Source organism: Mauremys reevesii, linkage group 3, assembly GCF_016161935.1.
Source record: "Mauremys reevesii isolate NIE-2019 linkage group 3, ASM1616193v1, whole genome shotgun sequence".
Classification (NCBI taxonomy): Eukaryota; Metazoa; Chordata; order Testudines; family Geoemydidae; genus Mauremys; species Mauremys reevesii.
Window position 1 is genome coordinate 191,582,365 of NC_052625.1, and position 23,200 is coordinate 191,605,564.

General features: G+C 41.1%; 1 protein-coding gene across 5 annotated transcripts in view; it reads right to left on the minus strand.

Moving 5' to 3' along the window:
- ITSN2 (intersectin 2) overlaps window positions 1–23,200 on the minus strand; it is a 123,538-nt gene that overhangs the window by 22,131 nt on the left and 78,207 nt on the right. For 4 of the 5 annotated variants that reach the window (XM_039532534.1, XM_039532531.1, XM_039532532.1 and 1 more), the window contains exons 20-28: window positions 22,444–22,619; window positions 22,050–22,194; window positions 19,824–20,029; window positions 18,694–18,758; window positions 17,603–17,769; window positions 17,188–17,233; window positions 16,990–17,111; window positions 16,203–16,299; window positions 14,845–15,036 (exon numbers count right to left, since the gene is read on the minus strand). In XM_039532534.1, coding sequence (XP_039388468.1) covers window positions 14,845–15,036; window positions 16,203–16,299; window positions 16,990–17,111; window positions 17,188–17,233; window positions 17,603–17,769; window positions 18,694–18,758; window positions 19,824–20,029; window positions 22,050–22,194; window positions 22,444–22,619 — 1,216 coding nt within the window. Of the gene's footprint in view, window positions 1–4,576; window positions 8,608–14,844; window positions 15,037–16,202; window positions 16,300–16,989; window positions 17,112–17,187; window positions 17,234–17,602; window positions 17,770–18,693; window positions 18,759–19,823; window positions 20,030–22,049; window positions 22,195–22,443; window positions 22,620–23,200 lie in introns of those variants that run through there. The other variant, XM_039532535.1, reaches the window with a different exon arrangement.

The following is a 23,200-nucleotide window of genomic DNA, read 5'->3' on the forward strand; positions in this document are numbered from 1 at the left end:
ACCTCCCTGGGTCATATAGCTCTGCATTGAGCTCTTCTGATAGCTGTTCAAACTGATCCGACAGCCGCTCCACCTCAGCCCTTCACCCCGGCAACATACTTTTCCCCCTTCGCTTCACAGGTATTATGCAGGACACAGCAGGCAGCTATAACCATTGGAATATTTTTCTCACTGAGAGCCAATCTTGTGAATAAACAACGCCAGTGTCCCTTCAATCTACCAAACGCACATTCAACTTCATTCTGAGCTGCTGAGCCTGTAAAGGAATCTTTCCTTGATACTGTCGAGGTGGCCAGTGCATGGCTTCATGAACCAGGGGAGCAAGGGGTAGGCTGGATCCCCCAAGATCACTACTGGCATTTCAATATCACCAATGGTAATCCACTGGTTGAGAACAAAACCCCCTGCTTGTACCTTTCTGAAAAAGTACGGTGTTCTTTAAGATGTGAGCTTCATGCACCTTCCCTGACCAGCCAACACTGATGTTGGTGAAGCATCCCTGGTGATCCACCAGCGCTTGCATAAACCATAAAAAAAAAATAGCCCTTTCAATTGATGTACTCTGTGGCAAGGTGGTCTGCTGAAAAAATAGGGATATGCTTGCCGTCTGTCACTCCACTGGAGTTCGGGAACCCCATCGCTGAAAATCCATCCTGTCCTGAACATGGCTGAGAGTCACAGTCCTATGTAGCAGGAGATGATTACTGTCCTTGCACACTTGCATGACAGCATCCAAAGTGGATTTTCCAATTCCAAAATAAGTTCCCACTCAGTGGTAGCAATCCAGGGCTGCAAGTTTTCACAGTGCAATCTCCACTCACTTCTCCACTGTCAGTGCAGCTCTCTTTTTGGCATTCCTGCACTAGAGGGTTGGGGTGAGCTCAGCACACAGATTCAGGAATGTGTTCTTGCCCATCTGAAAGTTCTGCAGCCACTGCTTGTCATCCCAAGCCTGCATCACAATGTGATCCCACCAGACAGTGCTCATTTCTGGAGTCCAGAAGCAGTGCGACACCATTTGCCACTGCTCCATGAATGCCACCAGCGATCTTGAATTGGTTCTTGTTATGTCCCACAGCAATCCACTCTCCAGTAAATTGTCCTATTCTCCATGGCTCTTCTTGTGGCTCTGCAAATACCAGAGGATTGTGTGTCGTGTGCTTGCAGTGCTTATGACAATACTGCAGAGCTGAGCAGGCTCCATGCTTCTGTCAGAGATGGTGGACAGTGACAAGTTCCATGTGGGTTCATGGGATTTTCAAAATAGGAATGAAAATTATGGGATACAGATGGCATTATGGGGTGGAGAAAGTTGCATGATGGGACCTGACCCCACAGTTCCAGTCACACCTACACAACTTGTTTCTGCCCCACCGTGCATTGCCAAAACTTCCCCTCAGACAGCGTACTGGACAGTGGTGAGTGGCACTCTTGGTTACCTACCCAGGATGCACTGCATATCAAAACAAGAGCTGCTGTTGAGTTGTGCAGCACTGACAAAAGGAGCCAAACATGCGCACACAAGCAATATACTAACCAGAGGTGACGTGTCAGTGGGTGGGTGGGCAGCAGAAGGGGCAGGGCCAGGGCCAGAGCAGAAGGGGCGGGGCCAAAGCCTCTTCTGGCTGCGCTGGGACACTTCTCAGTGCAGCACAGCAGCTGCCTGGGAGAGCGCCTGGCTGCAGCGCTGGCGGGCTGCCCCCAACCCAGGCTTGGCTTCTGGGGACAGTGGCTGAGCAAACGCCAGTGCTCCCCCACCCTCCCGGCATGTTCAGTCCTTGTCCCCAAAAGCCACGCCTGGGCAGGGAGCAGGCTGCTGCTCCTCTCCAGCCAGGCTCTCTCCGCTGCACAGAGCAGTGACCAGGAGCGGCTCCATCCCACTCCCCGCTCAGGCCTGGCTGCCAGGGGCTGGTGCAGCAGGAGGGCAGAGTCCCTCCCCCTCACAGGTAACATGGGGTGGGGGAAGAGGGTGGGGAGAGTGCGAGGGCCCCAGGCTGGGGACAACGTGAGACACATGGGGAGGTCACATGTCCTCCCCTTTAGCTGGTGCCCCCCCCATCCAGTATGGGGAGGCACCAGTCGTCTATGATACTAACTGCGGCGGCTTTATGGCAACGAAACTTGCATTGGCAAAAGCTTGTGCTGTAGATATGCCCTAAGTCCCTGATCTTTGAGCAATGTAATTTTCTGTCCCTGTTGCATGTTATATCCCCTCAACAAGAGAAGCCAATGCTTGTATTATCTTAGCTCATGCTGCTGTTTGCTTGTAACTACAATTGGTAGTAAAGTCCACATACTTGCTGTGAAACTCAATGGCCAATAGAAGTGTTACTTACTTGCGGTGAGATTGACTTTGGAAGGATAACATTTTTTTTTTACATTGAATAAAAAGTAGCTGTAATTTGAAAGATAAACTGAATATTTTCAGATGTAAAACATTTAGAAAGGGAGTTAACGTAATTGGATATTGGATATAACCTGCATTTAGACTGCATGCTCTTCTAGTCGGGGGTGTCTACTATTGTGTTTACAGAGTGCCTAGTACAATGGGGCCCTGTTCTTGATCAGTCCTTATGCTCTACTCTAATAAACCTCATTAATAATAGACATGGCAGAAGAATCTTTATAAGCTTTGCTTGAGCGTGCTACACAGAGCAGGAAGTCACAAATTGTTGCATACAAGATAAAAGTTCCAACTCATGAATGAAAAATCATGGAATCAGTTAGATTTCCAATATTTACCTCAAATTCTGAGGTCTGGGCCAGTTAGCTGCATTAAGGCTCAGTGACAATAATTCACCTCTGATGAGCTAATCAGACAGCAGACACTAATTGCTAGACCGACAGATACAAAAGATGACAATCCTGATTGGTTGAGAGGTGAGCAATAGCTTTATTCTGGACTGTAACTTCATCTCCCCTTTGGAAAGTTAATTCATCCTTTCTAAATTCACAGCCATAATATATCATCTTATGAAGGAAACAATAAGTAGATACTGATTTCTGTTAAAACGAACGTTAAGATTTGTCACTGTTCATACTTTGCCTCAGTAAATAGCCACCTCACAAATCAGTGAATCTTGAAGTCAAGAGAAATCAAAATCTTATTATACTGGAACTTTCTAATGAAGTTTGTTTTACAGTGATCAGACTGTTGGACAGATATTGCGTAGCTGGTGCATTCCATAATAGATTAAACAAAGACAAGGATGCCAGAGTAAAACAAATTTGAAAGTTTATAAATAGATTTTAAAACGATTCCTTGTCCTCCATGCAGCTCCCTTCCTCAAATGCACTTCTACCAGAAATACTGTCTTCTGCTAACACCACAACTAATCCTGTCTTTAAGTCTACAGGGTAAGTTTCCCAGTCAAAAAGTCATCTATTCTGCCATAGATTTGAGAATTGGAGTAAAAGTATATTTCAAATAACTGATTTTTTTGAAGCTAGCAGCAACAATTTCAAAGGGAAGAACAACACTTTGTAGAGAACAATCCTGCACTTGACTGGATGATACAAGTCTTGTCCATATCTAACTTTTGATCTACCTCCATATAGTTCACCTCTTTGGGTTTTAAATATGATTATATATTAATGTTATTTACGTAATGCCAGATGGTCAAAAATTTGTTGTGCTCCTGATGCATATGTTTTAGTTAAACAATATTTTCAAAATTCTGGGCAAATAATTAGATTCACAAGCCCTTTTCGAAGCAGTTTTGGTAGGATTAAATGATTTGTTCATCTCCCAAAATTGGCAGACGAGTGAGTGGAGCTCTGAATACAGTCTGGTAAAGAAAACATTAAAAACAAGATCATGGGCCACTTCCATCTTGGAAAAAGGCAACAAGACTCAAGTGCTTTCCTGAAGGCCTGTTTGCATACAGCAAACCAATGTGGATAACTGGTTCACCCCCACAATGAGGGCTCCTCACAGATTAAGATGCTAAACGTGAGTAAAAGGAGCAGAATCCAGCCTTTTATAAACATGCATTTACTGCATTGATTCCTTTTTTCCAGGTCCACCCTGGCAAAGGAGGACTACAGGATAGTATGGACAGTTACTTGACTTTCCCTCATCTTAAGCTTTTTGATTTGCTGAGGCAATATACCAGTACAATTGTAGTTTTAACAGTTAATGTAGCACGTGAGCCAGAGCCACTGCATCAGATATTTTATTTTTTCATTTTTCAATCCTTGCGAGCCTGTGATATGTACATTTCAAATAAGCTCAATCATCCATCACCACATGATCTAATCATTTGAGTAATGTGAGTAGCCCTTCTGCAGTCAGTCGACTACTTGCAACGAGTAAAGTTTACTCACATGAATAAATGAGGGAGGGTGAGGGGGAAGAGTGGAGGGAGGGACTCAGGCCTTTAGCAGAAAACTCTGTGGCAAGTTTAAATCCAACCATCTCCGATCAAAACTTTCAATATACTTCCCTGCACTTTAAACAGAAGTAGCATAGGATTTAGTTTTCCAGTTAAAAAAAAGATTGCTAAGCCATGCCAGCTAATTAACATAATTTTTTTTACTAGGCTATTTAAACAAAAAACAACACACACAATCTACATCTTTTATGTGTCCCTTTAATAAAATACATTTGCATAGTTATCTTACAGGTTTTTAAAGAACAAAGATGAACAATTTTCTCATGCCAAGCATATCCTGCATTTGCATGATCTTAATGTGTATCCCCAACTATTAATACTACAGCTTGAAAAGAACAAAAATATTTCAAGGCAACACACACCATTATGTAACAGTTTAATAGTTCCATTACATTAAAGTGTCATTATGCTATAGCAGCAGTCAGCACCGCTCTGGGCAAGGGTCTGTCAGCATTCCTGTAACAGACTCCTATTTACAAGAGTTTATAACCTCACTGAAAAAGTCACTCTGGGATTCACTTTGGTGAACAAAGCCTTGGGCTCAGGGTAATTATTCACTCATTGCTAGGGACAATTTCAATTATTATTAGAAGGCAGAACTGTTTACAAATTGAACTTCTACCTTTTTATGCTCCTAGAGGTAATAAAAAACTATTAATACTTAGCATTTATATAGTGCTCCATATGCCTTCAAAGTGCTTCACAAGCATTAACTATTTATACATCTATCCCTGCAACTGGATCCATCCTGGACTGTGTGAGAATGCAGGGGATTGACCTGTCTGGATCTGACTGCAAGATAAGGAACTTAGCTTTGAAAGTACCATTTGCAAACTAGACCCTTTGGAATTTGGAAACATTTCAATATCAGCTACTGTGCAGATACAGTAACATTTCTGTTCCTGGCCCTTCTATCACTAGAGGAGTCTCCCCAATTCCAATGTCACCCTTGTGGAGCTCCACATCATGCCATCCTCCTTTGTGTCAAGAGGGACTAGACCCTTTACAACTAATTTTCTTAAATGGCTAGAATGGTGACTGAACCTATATGTCTCTCCAAGCTTGTGCCTGAGAGAGACTGGATCAGTGTAGCCATTGAGATGCTAACATAGTTGTAAGCATTGAAATTAAACCCACATAAGCAAGGAAATTCACTTTTAAAGCTAAAATCTCTTTAGACTAAGCTGCTCCCATCTATATACCTGTATTGATACAGCAGGGTTCTTTAAAATCTTGCCTTAAAATAAATATTCTGCACAGCCTCTTCTTATCCACAATCTAAAATGTGTATTAAAAAAATCCTTCTGTACCATTATGTGACCAGACCACATAGTTATCTGGTGCATCATGTCTAACCTGAAAAATCTGTCTGATATAGAAGATAAACACTGAGGGAGGGACTGTGGCCTTTTCCATTTTTTACAGTGCGGAGCTCACTGATGATACTCAAATAACACTGCTCTATGCAGTACAGTTGTAGCCGTGTCCGTCCCAGGATATTAGACACACAAGGTGGAAGAGGTGTTATCTGTTTGTGAGAGAGAGATTTTAAGCTCTTTGTAGCTCAAACTATTGTTTCTCACCAACAGAAGTTGGTCCAACAAAATATATTACCTCATCCACCATGACTCTCAAATAACACTACAACATTTAATTACAACAGGGAAAGCCCATGGCAGCAGGTCTCTGAACTCAGTTCTAGCAGCTGTAAATTCAAACTGAATGCAGCTGTTTGTGTTTTAATTGTGAATGCTTACTTCCAGCTATGGGTTTACATGGGTCAAACCATACAGATATAGAACACTATCCCTAATAGTCAACTGCAGCTGTGTTTAAGTGGGTAAATCATTATTTATTGCTGAAAAATACCATAATATTATTTCCCAGCACATATTAGAGAGTGCATGACTTTATTTCTTTTTTTATTTTTACTGAGATCTTTTAGTAACTTGGCAATCAAGGCAACAATTTTATTGGCTATTAGAGAGTTATATCTGGCCCAAACTCTCTGGGTAAATAGTGCCTTGAATTTTGAATTTTTGAAAGCGGATGGGTCCCAAAGACACCCAGATATTAGCCTACAATAAGTGACTATTGTACCACAGCAGCACACTTCTGCCTGTATTAAACAGATCTGCAAAATCAGAAAATTACGAGAAGGCAATACAGGGCAAGTAGCACATTTTAATAGAAACAGCCTTAGCTAAAAATCTAATTTCAACATGAAAAAGACATTAAGTCAGCTAGAACATTGCTATCTGAGCAATTAATTAGCAGATTCTTTGCCTCTAATTAAAGTTAATTCATTCAATAACAGCATATTGAGATAAAATACAACTGGAATAAAAATCCATTTATAGTTTGATGTAGGCACCTTACTGTAATTTGTATTGCACAAAATATATCTCTCTGACCTAAGGGACACACATACATTACTTGATAAAGTATATTAAATACATAATATTTCACTCCTTTTATAGAACTTTTGGAAGAAGGCTTTTAAATCTCTGCAATTGTATTAACACTTTTTCCTGATAGTACCTCACAACATTCATATATATTGTAAACTTACAGCAGCTTGTAAACAATTTCAGATTGCATAATCCACGTTTGTAATTTCAATCCCAAATTCAGGATGCAAACTGAATTTAATACTGCATCTACTAGAAATTCTCTTTGTGTTGTATGGATCATAGAACTGTTTTATTAGATGAATGGTCTGCCATTAAAATAGACCCTTTCATTTTAAAAGCAACTAAAGGAAATCTATTTACTAGCTTTTCTTCCCTTTTAAAGTAATTCAGGGCTGCTAAACGATGCAAGATGTATAGCCCTGGAGACAGAAGTCCTCATTTTATGCACATAACAGAGACAGCATGGGCAGTACAAGTTTATCTACAACACTCTGCCACTGTGTCCTTCAAACTCTGACCTGGAAAAGCTACCTCTGAACCAGAAGAGCGGATGGTTCAGTTTCCAAGACCATTTAAATCCTTGGCCTTCCTCTTTCAGCTGACAAGGGTGTCTACTAGTGTCTTTTCTGGTGGTGGCATATATTATTGTGGACACTTGTATAGGAGGAACTTGACTGAGACCACCAATTCATTTCATAATAGGAACAAAAACAGCTTTCAGATGCCAAAGACTTTCATTCACTATTTACCTGGACCAGATACGAATTGGTGTCCTAGAGATAAAAGGCTCTGTATCCAATTATCAGTCTTCAGAGCCATTCAGTCCTGTACCAGAACTCTTAATTTAAAAAACGAGGGCAGATTGGTGAGTCTGACAGCACAGAGGCAGCATGGTACCCATTGTAGTAAGACTAGAGGATGCTGTTCACCAAAACTGACGACAAGTGTGTTACAATGGTAAAATGTTGGAGGGAAGGTGGTGGCCAAGGGATAGGGCACATCCACCCAAAGCAACTTGCAGGCCAGCCCACAAATTATATTAGCCTAGTTTCTCTTTGCCTTGAGAGAAAATGCCCCATAGTGCTACTGTGATGAGATGAGAGAAGCAAACGAAATGAAAGCATCCTCCATTCCACCTCTGAACTCCTCTCCTCACAAAAAGGTCATTTGGAAGGCTGGACCAAATCAGAAAAACAGTTCTATGATGTAAAACCTAAACCACATGGCATACTTGTAGTCACAGTGGCACTCTGTAATGTAGAAAGGTAGGCCAGGATTTATTTTTTGGATGAATCATATATGTTGGTAATTTAAAAAGCTCACTGTGTACAGGATTAAACTAGTCTATCAGAGCAGTAATCAGCAAATATTTTAATTCTGCAAAGTATGCACAGGTTACAACATTACAAGACATCTGCCCATATAAAACAGCTCAGCTAACTTGTGCAAATAGTGGGTCTTTGTGTGTCTGAAATCCCACCACGCAAGGGATACCTTGATATGCATGCTAATGATCTATGATTATCAATAAGAAAAGGAAAAAAAACACTAGAGGAAACCAGGGTGGACAGCAGTGAAAGCCACACAAAGACCCACTATCCTTTCTGGTTTTACAAATTAATTGTAACAGCAGATTATAGAACACAAAAAACTAATTCTCGTGTGGATCTAACATTCAAACGAAGCAAATGGATTGTCTCAGATATTTGAGCAGGGCTGTCCACCCTGCCTCCACGCTATAGTCAAACTTGGATAGTGGGTCTCTGAGGTGCTTTCACACTGGAAGACAACATTGGGTCCTAAAAAAAAAAATGAAGGATAAAATGAACACAAACACAAATCAGAAGAGTGAAACATGAGTACTAAGGACAAAAGACGACAGAATAACACTGAAAGGTTAGAAAGGAATGACTAACATTCAACTTTCCTAAAATAAAACATCATACCTTTCTATTCTTTCAATTCTCTATTTTGTAAGCATACATCAGCAATTATTTGTGTCTAAAAATAATTTTAACATCAACCAGCCATCACAGATGCTCACCAATACACTGCAGCTAATTCAATCACAACCCCCCCCCCCCAAACCCTTTCTCATGACAGATTTAAAGGTGCATTACTAATTAAGATATGTGGACCTATAACATAATGGGTGAAATACGGGCTTCAGTGAAGTCAATGGCAAAACTCCCACTGACTTCAAGGGAGCCAGGATTTTACCTACAAGATAAATAGCAAGAAATGACTGTTCCACTTTCTAAAGGCTTTGGAAAATATTTGCTCAGATTTAGACATGGTTACAAATAAAATTAACTTGCTGATGCTGGTCAATGGCCCATGTGAAATGAAACTTGCCTACTGAATATATGTCCATGTCACACAAAGTACCATTTCAATCTGCACAACTGTTGGAAGTCTCATGTTAGAAGCCAAGGACTTCATGGGCATAAAGGATGTACTACTCTCCCTCCCAGCTGATATGTTAAGCTTCCATGGGGAAATAATTGAATTATTTATTGTAAGAATAATACACAGAAGCATGCCATTAAATATCATCATAAACAAAGGGTTGTGAATATTCCTTTAATTGTATCTATAGATACACTTATTTTAACTACATATTGAAAAATTCTCTTTACTGAAAGAAGATTCACTCTTCACCCAATTTAGATCAATTTTGTGCAAATATTAGGATGAGGGCTATTGAAATGTCATCACAATACAAGGAACTCCTCTACCACCACCACCACAATCACCCTCAACTTGGCTCTCAAATATTTAATTCTGCAGGTCACTAAGAATGGATCTGGTTAGTAATGGTGGCCCATGGACCACAGTTTGAAAATCAGGGAGATAATACACTAGGATCTTCACCTGCTGCTGTAAAATGTCCTTTGTGTGTGTGTCAGATTTGCTTACCCACTTTCAAATACCATCACTTTCCACTGACTATAACAGACACCAGGAGAAAAATGAAAGGAAACATTCAGGTTACAATACTTAAGCTGTAAAAAAGCAACAAAGAGTTCTGTGACACCTTCTAGACTAACAGACGTATTTGAGCATAAGCTTTCGTGGGTGAATACCCACTTTGTCAGACGCATGTGGTGGAAAGAAGGTGCCACAGGACTCTTTGTTGCTTTTTACAGATCCAGAGTAACACAGCTACCCCTCTGAGACACTACTTAAGCTGGCAATTCAATTCCTAAATTTGTTTTTAAAATATATACTAGATTTCTCAAGCTGTGTTCACTTCTTTGAGGTTTTAATTTCCAAACAGGTCCTGGGCACACTGCAAACAAATTCTGTGAGAAGACTCCCCCATTGATTTCTACAGCACACTTATGCTAGTTTCTGCAGTCGATTTAAATAAGTACAAGAAGCTTATTTTAAAGAAAATCAATTATGCAGTTGATAAATTATATGCATTTAAAAATGCTGGTGTGATTTTCTTCATATTTAATTCTCCCTCAGTGTTCTTCTTCCAATTACACCACTACAGACATCAGGGGGTTGATGCAGAATTCTCCTTCTTTGTACAGCCCTACGAAATTTTTATATAACTGAAATATAACACTAACGTGAAAAAAAATTGCTGAATTTTCAAAATGAGGTTTGCACATATGCCTGCAAGTGTGTGTGCACTTAAGTTACCCATGCAATACCTGATGTGTGCAGGCACATTTGGTAGGTGCACACATAGCAAGTTAGATGCTTAGCTGACCACGTGTTTAAACACATGATAAGCATTCCTGACGCGACCATGCAAAAGTTTAGACACATGATTCTTGACACCAGGGATTGAAATTTGGGTCTTTGCAGACAACTAGTCAAGACAGAAAAAAAATAAAGAGCGCATTCTAAGCAGGAATTTAGAAAAAGTTTTCCCTCTCCTCAAGCCCTACTTCCTGTTTCACTTTCCCTTCCTACTTCACTTGGTTCTTTTTCAGACATTAGCACACTGTCAGGTCCATTTCCTTATCCGAGCAGGGAGTGTTCTTGTGACTATTGCCCTGCCCAGACATTTTGCACCATCCAGTAGTGGAAGAATTCTGAGACTGAAAGTAAATCTCTAGTCATGGAGCATATGGATATGGCTACATTTTAGTCACACCTATTTTTAGTAAAAGGTTACAGGCAGTAAACAAAAATTCACAGCCCGTGACCTGTCCATGACTTCTACTATACACCCCTGACTAAATCTTCAGGGGGCGCCAGCCCAGGGGTGCCGCGGGTGCTTTGGTGTGGGGAGCAGTGGCACACAGCCTGGGACTCCCGCTGGTGCTAGGGGAGAGTGTTGGCAAGTCCAGCAGTCTCCCTACCTGGCTCCGCGACTCCCCGGCAGTGGCAAGATCCCCCTCACTCAGCTCCTAGGTACAGGCATGGCCAGGCAGCTCTGCGCACTGCCTCCATCCAGAGCGCTGGCTTCGCAGCTCCCATTGGTAGGGAACCACGGCCAATGGGAGCTGTGGGGGCGGTGCCTGCAGGTGGAGACAGTGCACAGAGCTGCCTGGCCTCGCCTCCGCCTAGGAGCTGACATTGCTTCCAGGGAACCCTCCAGGTAGAGTACCGCCCAGAGCCCACCTCACCCCATCCTGTGCCCTAACCACCTGCCTCTTTCCACACCCAAATTCCTGCTTCCAGGGAAGGGGGGGCATGGTGGCCCGAGTCTGCCCCAGCAGCAGCTGGTGAGACTGGTGCAGGGGCTGCCTGAGCTGCCACCAGGCCAGATGCAACGGCCGCTAAAAGAAGTCACGGAGGTCATGGAAAGTTATGGAATCCGTGACCACCGTGACAAACTCACAGCCTTAATTATGGAAGATCTAGTACAACACCACTTATGTCCACAAAAATGAGAGTTTATAGTAAATATGATGCTATAACATTAATATTTGTTAAATATGCCCCTTCATGCTTCTTACTAAAAATCCCATTGAAGTTCTATTTCATGCATTTTCCCCTCTTACAAAATTGGCTATGTTGTGTGGTATATAATGTCCAGCAAGTGGCCGTTACCCAACTCAGCTGAAACACATGACATCACTTTAGCACCAAAGACTTTGGCTGTAATTTCTGAACATGTACTTCGTTCACTTACAGGATTAAGTTCCTGAACCTCAAAACATCAACAGGATTGCTTCTTGAATCAGAAACTGCTTGACAACTGGAACAACCAAGCACTAGTGAAAGTGTACACAGCTGATGGTTGCTGACTGCTATTGGTAGACCCTCTCTCATTCACTCACTTCCAAAAGAAAATTTTGTCCACGACTGGCAATTGTTTCTGTGGGGGATGCTGGTACTCGAGATCCACATTTGGGAGGAAGCCAACTTAGCGACATGGCAGTGAGCAAATAAGAACTGCCTATGTGTCTAATTATGACCCAATTTCAGGACTAATATTGTTAAAATTAACATGCATAAAGATCTTTCACTTACTTCTTATCCTTCATCTACATGAATCCCAGTACTTTAAATACACCCCTCCCTCCCAACTCATACACTCCACTATGCCACCACTGCAGGACAGCCTCCATTGGAATGAAATATAGGAACTGTTGAATAATACATATCAACACAAAAACACACTGCAGAGAATGGGAAGTAAAGATCAGTTCATAGCTGAAAGGGACATGGAATTCAGGTAGGTCAAAGGCATTTATCTAAACTGAAACATAATCAGGACACTTGGGCTAACATTTCTATCCTTTCGGGAAATTCCTCAGAATTTTTAATGGTCACAAGTGGTCAGGAGTTTGGTTTTACACCTGCCCCAAAGTAATTTAGCAAGTAGTTGAGATTCTGTCTGTATCCAAACAAAACACTCTCAAAGCACCGGCTTAATGCCGAACCTGTATCTATTTAAATCAATTTATACTACGTGCTATTAAGATATAGATCCACTCTGAATTTTGAATACTTTTTCTATACTGAGACAACTACAAATAGCAGCATTTGCAACACCAGAAGGGAAAGCTTACTTTACTTTTCCCATTTTACAGCGACAGCTGCTGCCTGATCAAGAGAAGAATGGAATTAACTGAAGAGCTAGGGCCCGGTATGTAAAAGAGAAATTAAAACCTGTGATGCAGGACCTTCTGGTGCCAACTAGCAAGTGGCCCGGGGGTGCAGAGAGTTTTACAGAGATCCTCTTGGTCAGATATCTGCATAACAGTTCTCTAAAGTGTGGCATGCAAAGACACTACCAAGAGCCAGTAGCCCACTGGTCATCAAAAATCATTCCAAAATGTATGTACAGATAATATTTAAGGAGTTATGTATCTATACGGGAAATTATGTTCTTAAGGTATTGGAATTAAGACAGGAAACACCAAGAGGTAGCATACTTCAGAAATGTTCCTTTCAGGCAGGAAGCAGCAGATACCTGTCTTGCTGTCTTGTCATTTGTGTATTGTATGCCTCACGCTGTAGGCCTATTCTCATACTGTGCCAAAGGAAAAAGAAGAGACTGCAAAATCTACGAGCGAGGACATTCACAGCATGAAACAAACAGCCTGGGGTGTCCTGTTTATGACTAACGACAAGATTGTAAGGATATATCTGAGGGCACAAGGAAACAGCCAAGGTCCTTTGCCCAGGAGGCAAGTTGACAGAGTGTGTCTCATGAAAGGAGGGCCACAGCCAACCCTGGCTGTAAATGCGGCAAGGATTTTGGGTGAGCAATACTCTACAAGACATGAGAGTATCTTCTTAATTAAGTCTAGGCTCTAGAATGCTCATTATGATTTTGTTTTACACATAGCCGTTTGTTTTCAATACTTCTAGTTGCTATTACTTGAATCTTTATGCTTTGTTAAATACACTTAGATACGTTTATAGTGAAATCACGTATAAGTGCTATGTGTTCAGTGGAGCAGTGATCTGAGGTGAAACTGGTGAGCTGGGGTTTGCTGTTTCCTCGGAAGCAGTGAATTTGTGAACACAGAGCGTGTCCAGTGGAGCAGGACCTGCACATTCCTGGGAGATACTTGGTGGGCTTAATGGTTGGGAGTATAACAACAGCTAACTGGCAGAGGAGCAGCAGAGCCTGCAAGACGTAGAGGGAGTGCTTGTGTTGCTCATGGCTAGTCGAGTTGGTGAGCTGACCCCCACAACAGACACAGACAAGACTTCCTCACGCTAAGGACAGTGGTAGTAAGGTACCCCCGGGAAGCGTCACAAAGCCATCAAGGTTTGTTCGAAGCCATTAATGCCTTGGTTCCAGATGACAAAACTGATTTCATCATACTGTCCCTGACCCAGGATGAAAGGCTGAGAGAGTGAAAATTGTAGTGACCTAGCACTGGAATGAGAGGCCAAAGACAGAACTTTTACCAGTGCTTGTATGTTAGAAAGAGAACATAACATGTATCCTTTACATTAACTACACAAATTTGTGCTAGAATTCAGTCTCCAGGCTGCCCCCAAATAATCCACATTTGTTGATCTTGAGGACATGCTGCAAAGCCCATCTCTTCCTGAGGATTTTGAAGAAGCAGAGATGATTTTAGGATTGGGATGGATATATTGTAGGCTGGGATTCACTGTTTAGGGTGGGGATCTTTTTCTTTCCTTTTTATAGTTTGGGGAAGCTGCTGCGCTTATGTTTATTTTTTTAAGTTGGTAGGTACTTTTAATGTATTCCAAAGCTGCCTACAGTCTTATGATAGGTGTTTTTCATATTTTGTAGAAATTCAAAGAAAGAAAAATAATAAAATACAGTAGAACAAGTACATTTGCACTGACTCATTGCAAATTATCAAATATTGTGAACAATTTAAAAGCAAGGTTAATGCATCACAGGTGTAATGTTTATTTAGGGGCCTCACAGCAGCACTGCTGCTACTAAACCTTGGCTGAAAAATGGAGTGACAATATTTGTGTGTAGATTTGTCAAGTGGAAGAGTGAAGTTATGAGGTACTTACACACCCATTAGAAGTCCTAGGGCTCCTAGTTCTAAGCACAAAATAGTTCTAAACACAACAATTGAATGTTAGAAATGCAATGCAAAATGCTTTCAAAAATTATTTCTTACACTGTTGGCTTGGATCAGAGTCTGTGGTCATCTTCACATAGTTTGAAGGAAAGAGACCTGTCACACCACTGATTTCTCCTTGCCACCAATCTGCATCATCTTTTCTCAGTACATTAATGATCTGCCCCTTGGAGAAACTGAGCTCATCTTCATTGGTTGCTGCATAATCATACATTGCTATCACTTGACATACTAGGAAGAAAAAGAATATTCACAACAGGTGTTAGCAAAACTTCTAGTATAAGGTAAGTCAGTGTTAAGACTGCATAAAGCCCACAGAAAATATCTATAGATTAAAACCATTTTCAAGGACAAACAATCAATCAAAAAACAGATTTTATCTTGATGTGGGAGTACAGTTTGACTGCCCTGTCTTCCCCTTTTATTAATACTCTGGTCAGTGATAGATTAAATTAACTTTGGTCAATTTCTCTTTCTAGTTCCCAACTTTACAATTCCATCTACTTGGATAGTTAGATTGTTCTCATCACCACAGCATCTGTTCACCTTCCAAATATTCAAACATAAAAATAAGTGGAACATCTTTCTCCCCCTTTCTGCCCAGCCTGTCAGAGAAACGGATTAATTAGTTTATAGTGGATAATTGTGTGTTAGAAAAAGGTCTGTGTGTACAAAGAGTGTATTGAAAACTAAGTCTCAGAGAGAGGTTTTGATCCTGGATGCCTGTGGAGCTCTTGTACCGACACAGCAGAAGTTAGCGAATTTTCACACTTTGAGGAACTGGAACCAGGGAAAGCTGTTCTCATCAAGACATTCATAGCCAATCAAAAAATCCATGTGGAGTCAAGGCTGCATCTGCCCACCCTTAGAAGAAGCATAGCGCACAGTTGTAAGGGTATTGTCAATAATAGCAAAGTTTCCAGAAGTCTTGCTGCCATGTGGAAGCAGGCTCCTCAGAGAGCAGGACATGAACTGTAGGCATAAACCAGGGTGTGCAAGACTGCAGTCTACTTTCACTAGTCAGCAAGGCTGAAAACTTCACGGCATTAGGTAAACCTTACAGATTTTTGGACACAGTCTTTCCTCTCTCGGACAGAAACAAAGAGTGTATTGTCAGTGCAATAAGCCATAATATAAGATGGCACATTCCAGGACAGGAGCCACAGACAGCACTGTTTTGATGAAGACATTGTTTGTTAAGACTGTATGTTCCTTGGCACAGAGACTGTCCTCTCCTGTGTTTGTTCAGAGCCTGGTACAATGGTCTCCAATACATCACAAGGGTAATAGGTGGCAATTAATCAGACTATTACACTATACACAGACTGTTACTTAGTGTAAGGAAAGAGTTAGATAAAATTATTCCAAGTTAAATATAAATGAGATTATTTTCCTACCTGAGAGAGCAGCAGGAGTAGTTCTCTCACTGCTTGGACCCAACAATTTAACATGGTTGGCAGGAAACCATCCTTTCTGCCTCTTTTTCCCTCTTGCCTGCACAAAAATATGTTTGAGAATTAAATAGACAACTGACCAGTGCATTGTAATGAGCACCCGACCCGCACAGCTTCTCAATTAAGAGTCACAAAAAACCTGCCTACAAAGTTAATAAGCACTGAATGGATCTACAAGACAAAATTTGGTTTACATTTATTACTAAAAGCATATTTGAGTATGGTTGCACTGTAATTTGCTCAGCTGAGTGAGTGGAAAGTTCACAGTCGAGATTTTCAAAAGTAATTAATGATTTTGGGTGCTCCACTTGAGACACCTTACCTAATTTTCAAAAAGTGCTGAGCACTTACCTCTGAAAGTAGAGCCTCTATTACTGCACTAATTTCCCTCCTGCTTTTAAGAGGTCCTACTATTTCATCAGAGGATTACCACCATTTAATATTTTAACTAAGTTAGCACTGTTTTATTAGTTAAGTGGTTCTTCTGATGCTAATTGTTACTTTTTATTAACTGCCAATACTGGACCACTACATTCTGCCAGGGTTACAAAAACTGATTTTCAGTGACAGAAACAGGCCCAGCAATATAGGTTTTAACTTACAGTGTGATGTTCAAGAACAATTTATACATGGCAAAAAGAACTTAAGAGCTTCTCACTTTTTAAATTAAATCACAAAAATTGCTCCCCTCATTATTCATTCTGTGAAGATTATTTTTTACTTTAATTACCTGTAACTCTCCTTGCCACCATCCACTAGGGTTTTTCTTCAGAATAAGTATCAGCTGTCCTGGAGCCAGACTAAGCTGTTCTGTCCCTGATGCAGCATATGCTGTAGTCACCTGGGCAATCTCTGAAATAAGGGAAAAAACAGGTGAATAATGAACAAATACAATAAGCTAAAGGTTTGTAAGTTACATCAGACTCACCAGGTTTCCTATTTAGTGTCCCAGTTCTGCCAGCAGTACCAGAACCCTAAAATCAAAAGGTACAAGATTTTAATTTGCAGTGCTAACAGCAGAATTTACTGCAACTTTCTTTTTTTTAATATTCTTCTTTTGCCACAAATAACGTTTTTTCTGATTTTTTTCCCTTTACCAAGCACAATGGTTTGAAAAAAGGCAAATCGCTTTCTTGACCTAAGCATTTATGCCAGATACACCACCAGAGAGCTACAATTTAATGGCTAAATTTTAGTATGTGAACATACTACCTAGATACAAGACATGCAGTGTAACTTGTTGGGTTTTTTTAAGTCCAAATTCTAGCAAAATACAGTAAACTTATACAGACAAAAATAAAACCTTCTTGCTTAAAGTAACAAAACCCAAAACAAAAACTCACATCTTGATCCTTAGGTCTGACATAGTTTGATGGAAAGATTCCAGTTCTGTCAGCAATACTTCCTGTCCACCATTCTCCATCTTTCTGAGTGACTAGTATTTCTTCTCCTTCAGCAAAAGTCAAATCACCAGGTTCGGCGCTTGTATAGGAATAGAGTGCAACATACTCTGTCCAAACACAACACACACACACACACAGAGAAACTGCATTAGTTACAGTAAAAAAGTGTTTCAGCTGTAATCAAGAGAGGCCAAACTAAGTTGAATTTTATCAAAACCCTAATACAGTAAATATAACAAGTGGCATGCTAGTCACTTTTTTTAAATCTCTCATATAAGGGTTGCTCAAACATCTTCATAGTATGGACCAACCTTCCCCCACACTTAAATTGCATCAATCATCTCACCTCCCATTTGCAATTGTGCAGATTATCTCTTGGATGTGCATGCACATAACATTTCTGCGACAAATGTAGCAACCACAGGTAACTGCTTACATGGAAAAATAATATAGTTGTAGTATCTGGATGTGATTTAGCAGATGGAAATGAGGAGAGTTAGTACCATGTGAACAGTGAGTGCCCAATGGATTATCAGTGGTCTACAGACCACAGTTTAAGAATTGTTATATGTGAGAGATTTCAGCTTGGACCCACACTTCAGCACAATCATTTATATTCAGAAAAGCCATAAGAGGAATACTCCATACACATGGTGAACTCCATAATATCTGATTATCATGGTAGAGATCAAAAGCCCAAGTGACTTTTCTAAGCAGAGTCTACATACATTCTGTAGAGTCTGAAAGGGTGGGAAAATGGGTAAATACAGATCAAATTAAAAAGTTCAGAGATTGTTTCTCACAAGTTATTTTTCCCATTTGAACTTATACCTTCTCCACTTAAATACATAAGGAAAAACCTGATACACTTAAGAATCTAAAAAGCACACGTGACTGTATCAGAGCTCTATAACAAACAGTCACAGACCTGATCAAGGTATAATTCTATGCATATCCATTATTAATTTACATGCTATTAAACAGAAATTAGTTTTATAATTTCGTAACTGACATTATAATTGCATGCTTACCCTCTCCAATTGTATAAGATGGTGTACTAGGCTTCTTGTTTACAGCTGCATAAATAGTTTCGGGTCTGTAGACATAAAGATCGAAGTGATTTAGTCTGGCAGTTTAACAAAACGTTCTTCAATTAGTTATAAAGATTTAGTACAGTGTAATTTTCGTATTCTTTGAGAGACAAAAAATTGCAGCCAAGCATTATTTCATTCTCAATTGGCAGATGTTACTAATGCTGTTGTCCCCATTACATTTTTTAGTAAGCTGTTGCAAGTAGTCACTAACATTACTGCAATATCTCCTAAATATTATATAGGTCATGCTTAAGGAATATCAGAAATACTGCAATAACATTAATTATTAGCAAAAGCTAAACAGTTAAAAATTTATTGGGGATCAAGACAGGTTTACCCTAAGAGCAAAAAATATGACTTCAATTAACTATATGGAAAACTCTTAATTTAAGCTACAGGGTTTGGAAAAAAAACAGTCACAAATTGTGGTGATCAAGACATATACAAAATCTTTATTTTAGGTGTAACAAGTTGACATTTATTTAAAATTTGCTTTATTCTAGAAGATCACAAAAAAACTAAGTCGTGTATGTGCAAAGATTACTTCAACCACCAACCTGCAATCACCTCTATGTTGGAATGAAGCAGCAATTCCATGACAGCAGCACTATTCAGATTTTCAGCAATTAACTGAACTGTTAGCTTGAATGCTAGGATAGTCTGGCACTACTTTTGCCAGCTAGGAAAAACACCACTATTTCCACAAGATGTGCCACGGGAGTTTATAATGATTAAAGGCAAAGACATTTCAATTTTGTATGTCATCTAAAAGTTAACACCTCCAGCAGCAGAGTGCCAGCACCATGCTGAGATATTGAATCAAGAGGAACAAGCATGTCACCTGTTGAATAACCACACACCACTTTTTTCTAGCACCCAGCTTGAAAGATCTCCCATTTACTGAGCAGGCCGAACATTACTTAGCTTGTGAAAGCTGATTAAATTACAGCCCACGATGGCATGGTGCAGGCCATACACGCTATTTAGTTCCCATAATTTAAAGTTTCCCTATGTTTTTCACTCTATTTTCAGCTGTTGAATACAAAAACAACAACAGTCTCACTTACTCCTCTCGTTTGTTTTCATTTCCAGGCAAGATCTTGACATAGGATTTAGGAAACCATCCCCTTCCTCCATGCACCTCTCCAAACCACCAGTTTTCCTGCTTCTCCAGCACAGTAATTACATCGTTTTTTGAAAAGTTCAAGTGGTTATCTTTTTTTGCAGTCCAGGAGCAAAGTGCCTGTGCTTTTAAATTCTCCACAGCTTGTCCCTGTTTAAGTAAAAATACAGATGTTAATCAGCTTTAGTACCTATTACTTATGCAAGTTTCAAAAAATTGCCTCTTGTACTCTAGGTGTGTTCATTCCTAAATGCCAGTTGAATTACTTGCTGTCTTGATTGCAGCATTTTGCACTGCCATATGTGGACTCTGCAGTGGTCTCTGGACTCTGCTCCCTACCGGCCAATTAAGTTTGAAATGTCTTAGACATGTATCTGGTTCTACAAAACAATGTTGGCTGTAGTGTCAGCAAATATATACAATGCTTTTAAGAGTAGCTCTGGAAGGGCCCACACATTGGTAGGCTTCTGCCTGGAGGTAGAAAGACTTTTGCCTGGAGGGGCCGAGGTGGTGTGGCCCGACTGGGGTCTCACAGTGGCCGGCTCCTTGGACTTGGCTGAGGAAGAGCATCCCCTCTCCGGCCTCCTTTTCTTTTGTGGCACCGGAGATTGCGACAGGTGCCTGCCCACAGCCTGTCCACGGGAGGAGCCATGACTGTGCCGAGTCTCAAGACGAGTTCTTTCTCAGCACTGGTTCCCCTGTAGATGGTGCTGGGATGCTCTGCACCGAGGAGGTGATGCTAGACGCGGGATCCCCCGATCCAGGGTCTGACTGGGGCCAGAGCGCAGCCTCCATAAAAAGGACTTTAAGACGTTGGTCTCTGTCTTTCAAAGTCCGAGGGCAAAACCCGTGATAGATCTTGCACCGGTCTTCCTGGTGGCTCTCCCCTAGGCACCTTAGGCACAAAGTGTGCGGGTCACTTTTAGGCATGCGCTTGCCACAGGCCTCGCAAGTTTTAAAGCCCAGGGACTGCAGCATACCATGGCACTGAGTGCGTTGGGGGGGAGGGGAACCCCAAAGAAAACCTAACACTAACTATATCTACACTACAAGTACTAATAACTAACACTAACAGTATCAAGAACTATATACACAACAGACACTGTGAATGGTGCTTGCCAAGGCAAGAGGTAAATGACGTTCCAGCTAACTGTCACTGGCTGTAAGAAGGAACTGAGGGGCTGGCGGGTCGGCAGGGCTTGTGATTCCAGGGGGCACCCAGGCCAACCTGACAGATGCTGTTAGGGGGAAAATCTTCCGGCTGTTATGCATGCGCGCCCACACACAGCTGATTGGAATTGACATGAACAAGCACTCAAAGAAGAAGAAAGAGTTTAAGGACCAGATCCTCAGGTAGTGTAAATTAACATAGCTCCACAGACTGCAGTAGAAGTAAGCCAAATCACACCACCTGGGAATTTGGCTTAGTGTCTAGATCAGGGGTGGGCAAGCCTTTTGGCCTGAGGGCCACATCGGGGAATAGAAATTGCATGGCGGGCCATGAATGCTCACAAAATTGGGGTTGGAGTGCAGGAGGGGCTGGGGATGAGAGGTTTGGAGAGCAGGAGGGGGATCAGGGCTGGGGCAGGGGGTTGGGGCATGGGGAGAAGCTCAGGGGTGCAGGCTCTGAGCGGCACTTACCTCAAGTGGCTCCCAGAAGCAGTGGCATGTCCCTTCTCTGGCTCCTAGGCCCTCAGAGCAGGGCCATGGCGTGGCTTCCGGGAGCCGTGTGGTGCGGCCCCCAACCTGGCACCCCAGTTGGAGCGCCAGAGTGAGGCTGAACCACATGGTGCAGCCCCAACCCAGCTCCCCAGCGGGGGGGAGGGATAGCTCAGTGGTTTGAGCTTTGGCCTGCTAAACCCTGGGTTGTGAGTTCAATCCTTGAGGAGGCCACTTAGGAATCTGGGGCAAAAATTGGTCCCGCTAGTGAAGGCAGGGGGCTGGACTTGATGACCTTTCAAGGTCCCTTCCAGTTCTAGGAGATTGGTATGTCTCCAATTATTACCTATTACGTTAGCTCACGGGCCAGCTTAAAATGACTTACGGGCAGGGCTGTAGTTTGCCCACCCCTGGTCTAGATTACTACAGGGAATTGTTAGAATAAGTGTAACAAAAGTATATCAGTATTGTTAACATGAACTTAAAATACATAAAATTCTCACCAACATACCTGTCCATGAACAGGAGAAACAGATCCTGGGGACACAGTACGAGTAAAAGCGGATTTTTTCTGCCATGTTGTGTTAACAGTTAGGCTTGAGAAAGGTACGTTTTGGTAATCAGTGTCTTCTGCTGATCTACTTGGTGAAAGTGGTCTGCAAATTTAGCACAAGCATCATTTTTCTTAGAAAGTACATTAGCAAGACCTACTACTTCTTACATATGCAAAATGCATGTGCTGCCCAGTGAACTCAAAAGATCTAAGTTTAACTTGCTGTATTATAGGTCTTCCTCATATAGTTGCTATTATAAATTTTCTGCATTTAATTTGCAGTAATCCATAATGCTATTACATAACATATTGTATTTTATCCAAAATTAGAATTGTCAATAAACAAACTTACTCTGGAGGAGCTGAGGTAGTAGACAAAAATACTGTAGGAGGAAGTAAGGCCCTTTTAGGAGATAAAGCTTTTTCATTTTCTGATATTTTTTCTACATAGTTACATGGAAACCAGCCAAAATGACCTTGAAAGCTCCCATATAGCCAGCCAGGCTCTCCCACGGTTTTCTCATCAACCTGGGGGAAAAAAGCAAACCAAAAATATGAGAGAAAATATTTGCTGTGTCAGCACATGCTACAATTCTATGGATTTAACTGGAAAAGTTGTGACCATAAGGATCAGACCACATCAACTGCATTGTCATCCCATTTAAAATTTAGCCTTTAAAGAAAAACAAAAAATGAAGAATCCCATTGCCTAACAACATACTGTCCCAAGCTGTGTAACAAGGCTATTTGCTCTTATAAAGCACATAATTATCCTTTCCCCCTCATTTAAAAAGTAAACTGCTGGTTTTGTATTATAATGCACCCTTAGGGACATATTTACAGTTGTTTTATTTAAAGGCTAAAGAGGACATAACATGCCTCTGAAGTTAATGGAGCTTTTTGGAAAGTTACTAAGATTACTATCATGATTATTTGTGTTATAGTGAGACTTCAGACCCAAACAACATCAGGATTTTATTGTGCCATCCATGGTAGAAACACAGAGTAAAAGAAACGGGCTTCAAACAATTTTTATATACATTAAGTTTCTTCTGGCTAAGATACATAAACAAATGTGTCCATCCAGTGATCACATCTTAAATTAGACA